We start from the raw sequence: 8175 nt of genomic DNA, 5'->3' as shown, positions 1-8175 counted from the left end.
AATGCGCTTGGATCGTGCGATGCCGCCTCGCGGCGGCAAGTGCGCGCGTATCAGCAAGGTAGCCACCAAGGGGCGCCAAGTGCGCGATCAGCACGTCTCTCTGGGTCCTGTGGAAACCGAGGGGACCATGGCGACGACAGAGACGATTGCAGCGACGACGACGACGACGACGACGGCGGCGGCGGCGGCGGCGACGATGGCGACGACGACGACGGTGACGTCAAGCGGAACGGCAGTCGCGTCAACGAGAATGGACAAGCCCGCGGTAACGGCGGCGTGCAACGAGGGTCGATCGCAGTGGACTGGGCGCATGCGCCAGCCCCTGGAGAGCAGCTCCGAGCCAGCCCGTGAAAACGGTACCCCGGTGCATCGTTATCCGGAGAGGCAGCGACGACGCGAGAGACACGTCGCGGGGAGAAAGCATCGACCGGCGAGAGACAGCGAGAAGATTACCACCGGCACCTCGTGCTCGTCGACATCGTTGTCGTCGCCGCCGGCGCTTTCCTCGCCGTCTTCCTGCACGTCCTCGCGCCGCTCGAGCTCCCCGCCGTCGAGCGCCTCGTCGCCCGCGCGCTCCTCCACCTCGTCGGTCACGAGCGATCCGTTGGCGATCAAACCGGCGGTTAGGAGCAGGCGGAGAAGCACTCACGATCAGAGCGACGACGGGATTGGAAAGCGGAGGCAGAACGCCGCGGGGACAAGACGGGACGACGGCGAAACGACTCATGGAGCAACAGGGGCGACGACGTCGGTGCCCATCTCCTCCTCTTCGACCACCGTGTCTTCCTCGTCGCCATTCCCCTCCCCCGTGTCTACGTCCTCCACATCTTGCCGGACGGCGACGACGACGCCGCGCGGCCATGCTGGCGATCACGGCGTCGCGCACGTCTCGTCCTCGTCGTCCGCCCTCGAGAGACTGAGAAGTGCCCTGGAAAATTATGACCGTAGTCGAATCTATCTTGCCCACGTTTGCTACCTGGACTGGCGGGATCTGCCGGGTAAGCGACGTGCTGGCGGCAGCAGCAGCGGCGGCGGCGACGACGACGGCAGCATCGGAAGCCGCGACGCGACGCCAAGCGGCGAACGGGTGTGGGTGGTGGGGGCAGCGGATCACGAGGGCCACCACCGGACGCGATTGTTGGTGGCCGGCCGCCACTGGCGACCACGTTGTCTACGCAGGGTCAACATGTTGAGCCAACCGGTGGTGTACGCCGGCGGCGGCAGGGGTTCCTTGACTGCCGATCTCTTCCTCTGGTGGTTCCACCGTGAGTTCGCAGTCACGGCGATGGCGATGCATCCGGACGGCGCCGTGCTGGTAGCCGAGAGTGCTGATTACCTGCCACCGGAAGGCGATTGCGTCGCTGCGGACGGTCTTGTACGGCTGTTTGTTGTACCAAAGGACTGCATGGAAACCCGACTGGTGGTCCGAGAGTTGAGAGTGCGTCTGGCTACCGGTATACTGTCGAGAGCACGCTGTGGCGTTTACCGTGACAAAGCCCCCTCGATCTTGGGCCTGCCCGAGGAAGAGGGCGATCACCGATTGGACGTGTATCTAAAAAGGTTCACGCTGAAGGAAGCATTCGCGGACCTTCATCGCGCCTGGCTCAGCGTTCGGTCGGAGACTTTCGCGCGCAGCTGGACGCTACCGCGCGATCGCGATGATCCGCTCGTGAGATGCAACGGCGCCATGTTGCCGCCCAGAATCCACGCGGTCGATCAGGAGGAGGATAGAATGCTGCTTGTTGAGCTACAGGGCCTCGCCAGGGAAGTTGGACTGGAAATCACTGATGACGAACTCGGTAGTTGGATCCTCGACGAGGAGAGCGCGCTGGCGCCCTTCGTCAGGAAGAGAGAGCCGGACGAGGAGCACTGCCGGGTGAAGGTCGAGATAGAGACTGATAAGTGGTTGGATCGCAATGGTGACGAGGATGAAGATGGGAAGAACGACGGCATCGAAGAAGACGATGGCGAGGACGAGCCCACCGCCGAGGAAGCTGTCGGACTCCTCTCGAGAGTACTGACCTGGATGGAAAGAGAACCTCTCGATCCTGGACTTCTACTGGCGGTCAGATCGATGCGCGATACCGCCGCACTTATGGTAAGCATCGCGGCTGATAAGAGACAATCCCTCGAGAGCCTTTATATCGATCGTTCGCGGGAACGTTAAGAAGAGAAACGGAAGAAGGAGAACGAGAAGAGAGGGACGGCGACGAAACCGTACGCCTGCGATCTTGCGAGCTTACGAGCAGATTGAACTAATTTCATCGACTGTCACTTGACAAAGAGCAGCTAGAGGGTGAGGGAGGTTGAACAAGTGCTGGGTGGGTTACGCTGCTATCCTCGAGAAGGGCACTCGATTTCGACGATACGTCGCGTCGAGACGAACGCACGGAAAGGTTGAACGAACCCCTCATGCCTCGAGAAGTACATTCCTCCCTCCGCAATCCCGCACACGGTCTTTGCAAATTAACGCTTGAGCTGCTCCTCGATAAGCACTCCTCGATATGCTCCCCTTTGGAGCGAATCGAATTGGATATCGTGTTTCTTTCGAGAGATGTCAACGGTAAATCCCTGGCGTTATCCTTGCACCTTTTATACCGTTGATGTTACCGTCTGAACGCACTCGTGCGATTCGCATTCGTACGTACGGTGTACGTTACATCATGTAATATCATGTGCGTGATAAGCGAGCAGATTTACCGACGCGATGCTAAGGATTAAACTAAAGGCCTGAACACGCGAAAAAACTTAAGTAGTGAAACTTAAGACTTACGATATTTAACCAATCGGAATTTTCAGCATTGCTGACATTTCAAAATGGCTGCTTACGTTCTCGACAATCATTGGTCATTTCCCTTAATTCTTAAGTTTTACTGCTTAAGATTTTTCAAGTGTTCGGGCCTTAATACCCTCGTTCCGTAAAGGCCGAATCAAAGCCCGAATACACGAAAAAATTTAAACAGTAAGACTTAAGGAAAATGACCAATGAGAGTAAAGGCGTAAGCAGTGCCAAAAATTCCGATTGATTGAAATTCTTAAGTCGTACTGCTTAAGTTTCTTTGTGTGTTTTCAGCTTCAGACTAGCAACTGTCGGTTTGAGATTGGCGATTGGCGATTGTCTTCTAGCCAATGAGAGCAGCCAGCGACTTACTCAACTCTCATTGGCTAGAAGTCAATCGCCAATTCGAGTCTGCAATTGCTAGTCTGATTCGGCCTTAAGAAGCAACAGTAAGGTTTCGACCAATCGCGTAGCTCGATTTGATTACGGACGACTGAATATGGCGGCCAGCATTAACGATGCGACAAAACCACGCAGATAAATTCATTTCGTTGTTAATTATTTTGTTATATACATTACTGTGTAATAATGTTTTATTAATAAATGTTAACAATTGAAAGATTTTAGATATTCTTTTAATTTTTTATTTTAACGTTGTATTGATCTTTAACGTATGCTGCTATGTCGAGTATAGATACATATTGCAGCAATTCTAAATGACTTTTCTGTGATGTTTCGTAAAATTGCGAAGTAACATTGATCGCCCTCGCATTTATACAATTTGATTCACCGAGATATTATCAAATGAAACAATATTTAATAGCTTTTTATTTTTTATAGGCGAGCAAGATGGGCTTGGCAGGGACGCATCCAGGTGGGCTGCCATTCTTCTGTCCGAACGGGGACCACCTGACGCAACCACCTCCCGCCCATATGGGTATACCACCCTATGGCACGTTGGACGCGGGTAAAGCGGCCGCCGCGGCTGGTAAGTACTTTTTATTATCAGCCACTTATATATAGTACATCTCTAGAACTGTTTTACTCACCCGATCGATTACTCACCCGAAATTTGTCTTGAGAGTCAAAACCTCGATTAAGCGCCGATAAGCAATTTTTCTCGATTCAAATCTTAGATGATACGAAATCCAAAAACTATTTTCTAAAACTTTCTTTGAGAATCTCTATTGAAGCGAAATTACAAACAAATATCAAATTAAGTCTCAAGATTCATCTATTAAACAGTATCATGTTTCAAGACTGGTTTTAGCTGATTGTGAGTTTTTCAGCAGAATCACGACTATAAATACGCACCTTAGTGGCCTAATAATATTTTTGCGTGAATTTTTATATACTGTTTCCAAATCTGAAACGTATATGTATGTGTACGTACGAAAAATCTGTGAACCTACAAATTGATTCATTGATACATATGTATAACATTTTAACTATCCTGAAATCATTTACTTGTCATTTAGGGCCAATTTCACAAACGTCAGTTAACTGCTAACCAAAAGTTAATTGATCTTCTGTCTCTTCTTGGAGAACAAGATAGAAAAAGGAGTTGACTGAACTCTGGTTAACAGTTAACCGACGTTTGTGAAATTGGCCCTTACTATTAAAGTTGTAGCTGTCGTAAAGTGTATCAATACCACTTTCACATAATGACATTGATAGTCAAAAGTCACAGATTTATTGATATATTTGTAAACGGTATATCAACTGCGTTTGCGTATCATCACATTTTGCAAAATATCTTGATCGCAAATATACAGCCGTTAATAATATAAAATCTCACTCGACGCACGCTTTCAACATGAACTTTCAACTACTGACAATACGCCGCACAGTCTCGATATTCCCAATGCGTATCGGTTGAATCAACAATTCTTTCACGAAGTTAATCCGCTATTGTCCGGCCAAATATTGACGTTCCTCTCGAATTGTAATTGATGGAATACTTCTCGTCCCGCTCGCGTAATCGACACGCTCCGCCCCGTCGAGAGAGAGCTTTATATATAATTTTATTGTATCGAGCTGCGCAAATATTAACATGGCCGTTACAACCTGACCCAAGCGAGTCAGGCTTGTGCCTGGCCTTTGCGCAAACCGTTTGCGACCGCGTTAACACACGTTAATCTTCGTTGCAACGATTCAGTAGACAAAATGATGAACTGCTATTAACATGTAGCATGAATGTATGTATGAATAAATCTGCAGTGAACGAAGCTATCTGTATTCACCAACCAATAGTAGATAAGTCTCTGAACATACTAATTGATGCGCAGAGTACAGAAATGCCTTTACTCGAATATGTCGAATATTCCATTTCTCTTTCTGCTCTCGGGCTAATCGCGAGCATATTTTCGATGCAAGTCAAGTCGAATTAAAAAGTCTGCATCAATACCCAAACTTCTAATTGAAGGAATATTTCTTATCAAGTCAAGAGGTACGATGATGTCGAGATCCAAATGGAGGCTGTGAAGAGGGTGGCATAATCTTCGAAGAGGCTCTACGAGAGCGAGAGAGAGAGGGGGGAGGGAGGGAGGGAGAGAGAAGAGCAGCGAGCTGACATCAAGTATGAGAACAGGGAAGGACTCATCATTAGGCTAATCAGCCAAGAATGCGGCGTTCCTCTGGGCGGTTTCTATCCACCCATTTAGTTTCGACAGTTTCTGCCCTCGATTTATCCCCGGAACTCTTCCCTCTTCTATCAAGTTCGAATTATCGTGAATGTTTCACTATCGATACACTGTCAATGCTCTTAGGATGCGACCTTGAGAAGTTTCGAAATAGCATCACGACTAAAAGAGCTTAAACATCGCTTCTACCAACTTATCCTGGGACACAGTTTTCATAGCTTTACTTTCGTAATATATATTTTTTTTTTGTAAAAAGACTCCAAGGGTTTTTCGTATCACTTTGTCAATAAACAAGTACGAGTAAGATATTCTTTATTCCCTAGACTCTGAAATATGCAGATGTTGATAGCGTTTATGCATGCGCGGCGGCTCAGGTTCTTTGTCTTGCAAACAAGGGAGCATTCCGTCTTTACTCTTCGCGAACTGAGCCGAGACTCGACCTCACCCTGTCTCATGCCCCTTCCTTTGCCACTTCGGAACGACAATCCCCCCCTCCGCACTCTCAATACTTCTCCGAACCCATCACATATTCGTCCATTCTCTCCCCCGCTGCCAGACAGTCGAGTACTGCGGTTCTAACTCCTTCTTCCCTTTTATTCTTTGCTCCGCGCCTCATCTGTTCTACCCATTCTCCCATTCGTAATCTTCGTGTCCATTCTTCACTCTCTAGTCTCTCTTTCTAATCCCTTTTCTTTCTCGTCCCTTCCTTTATTTTCAATTTTTGCAATTCCATGATTTCTCCCATCCTTCCATGGATATACTTCTAATTAGCTTCATTTTTCGATCTCCGTTGCATACATTTGATTAAAGAAAACTGTATGGTAAAGAAGGAGCAAAAGAGAGCAAATGGAGAAAGCAAGTGAGCCGGTAATGGAGAGGCAAGGGAGAGTGAAATGTAAAAAGAATGGAGATATGGCTACCAATCCCAGCGTTCCGCCTCATCGGGGCTTCGCCATTGATCCGCTTAACTTCTCTCTTTCTCTTTTCTCCGCCATGTTTCCTCTTCATTATTTTCTTTCTTCACATATTTTCTCGTTCTCTCACCGATGTTCAGGTTTTCTCGCGTTTCTTCCTCACTATGGATTCTCTCCGTGCAAATCTTCGTATCTACTAGTTTTCGAAAATAAATAAGATCGATTTGCTGTTTTTTTTTTGCTAATTCTGGGTGATTCTATTCTTTTGCTCCACCAATGCTATGCGAAAACAAATGTGTTGCTCTACGGCAGCAATTTACAAATAACAACAGCCTCGTATTTTGCAATTCGCATATACAGAGTAAAAGTTGGCTAACAATAATATTAACAAGTCAGTAATTACAATCATGTTTTATAATGGATATTAGTAACTTTTCGATAAAAACTCGATTGATTATCCATTAGTATTAAATAACATTAATTCGTTTCGAGTTTCGATATTAACATCATGTGAACGTAAGTCCTGAACTAAACAAAATCGCAATAACGTACCATTTTACACCGTCTCTCTTACACGAGCTTCTTATTAAATCTCTATTGTCGACGATGCGCAACCTCGCTACTTTCTATTGATAGCTCTGACGTTTTAACTTTCAGCATTTTTATTTTTATGAGATTGTTATATCTTTCTTACCCCTGAAAACAATAATGATGACTTAATATTTAGGATTTTAGTAGATTATGTTTTACTTTTTTCTCAAAGAAATACAAATTTCTTAATATCCTGTTGCAAAAAAAATGTCTGCCATTAAACGCAAGAGATAGATGTCTCAAGCTATGCAGTAATTTCACGATTTTGTTATATAAAAAATATATAACTTCAAATAAAGATCGGTTTTGCATCAAAATTCTTTTTGACAGAGCTCTTGACCTTCAAAATAATCGTTTACAAAAATTATAACTTCGCGTATTTCTTATCCTTTATGGTTACACCAACGTCGTTAAATCTTTGTTTAACCGATCGAATTATCGCTTCTTAACAACGTCTTAAAAAGTAAGAAAAGCACAAAATATTAATAAAAGTTTGGTTTATTAGTAGATAAATTTTTTTAAGGGAAGGAAAGAGAAAGAAATAATTTCTGCTTTGTTTCTTTTCACACTACTTCACCGCTTCCGTTCTTATTTTCACTGCACCCATTCAGTTTCCGAGCCTGTACTACCGGTTTCCGGAAGCCGGATGGGTAGAATTCACGACAATAAGGTTTAATAGAGCGAAATAGACGAATTCGCTTGCGGGGTTGGGCGAAGCTACGAGAAGCAGTTGGAAAAAAGAACTCTCGAGCACCGGCCGAGTTAAAATCGACTTGGTTGGTAGCAGGAAAAGAGTGAAGCGGGCAAATGGGAGAAGAAGGAAAGAAAGAAAGAGAGAGAGAGAGAGAGAGAGAGAGAGAGAGAGAGAGAGAGAGAGAGAGAGAGAGAGAGAATATCGTGGTACACGGAACATCGGGAAGCTGAGTTGTTCGAGAATAAAAGAGTAATTTTCCGGATGGTGAGATGCCGATAATGGGGTTGCAGACTGCCGAGTCAACTGGAAAGTGATTAAGCACACATGACGGAATCCACGGACTCGTCAGGATATTACGAGGCACCCCTTTCCGCTATCCTTCTATTTCCTCGTTCTCTCATTCGCATCTTCTTGGTTATCTTTCCTCTCTGTTTCTCTTATATTTTCCATACCCCTCTATTCTTACTCCTCCCTCTCTCCCTTTTTTTAAACGTCCCCCCAATTTCCAGTACTTTTCCAAGTATTAGACGTATTAGACGTATTAAACGAATAGAG

General features: G+C 46.1%; 1 protein-coding gene across 2 annotated transcripts in view; it reads left to right on the top strand.

The window, feature by feature from the left end:
* The first annotated feature begins 217 nt into the window (after nucleotides 1–217).
* Nucleotides 218–8175, top strand: part of LOC105566494 — a 35882-nt gene continuing 27924 nt past the window's right edge. For both annotated transcript variants that reach the window (XM_012020555.1, XM_012020554.1), the window contains exons 1-2: nucleotides 218–2098; nucleotides 3620–3767. In XM_012020555.1, the coding sequence (XP_011875945.1) occupies nucleotides 251–2098; nucleotides 3620–3767 (1996 nt within the window). In that variant the 5' untranslated portion in view covers nucleotides 218–250. The remainder of the gene's footprint in view (nucleotides 2099–3619; nucleotides 3768–8175) is intronic.

This window comes from Vollenhovia emeryi, unplaced genomic scaffold (genome assembly GCF_000949405.1).
Source record: "Vollenhovia emeryi isolate VEMERY1.0 unplaced genomic scaffold, V.emery_V1.0 DF939144.1, whole genome shotgun sequence".
NCBI lineage: Eukaryota > Metazoa > Arthropoda > Insecta > Hymenoptera > Formicidae > Vollenhovia > Vollenhovia emeryi.
The sequence above is the reverse complement of the archived record's forward strand: the minus strand, read 5'-3'. Positions and strand labels throughout refer to the sequence as shown.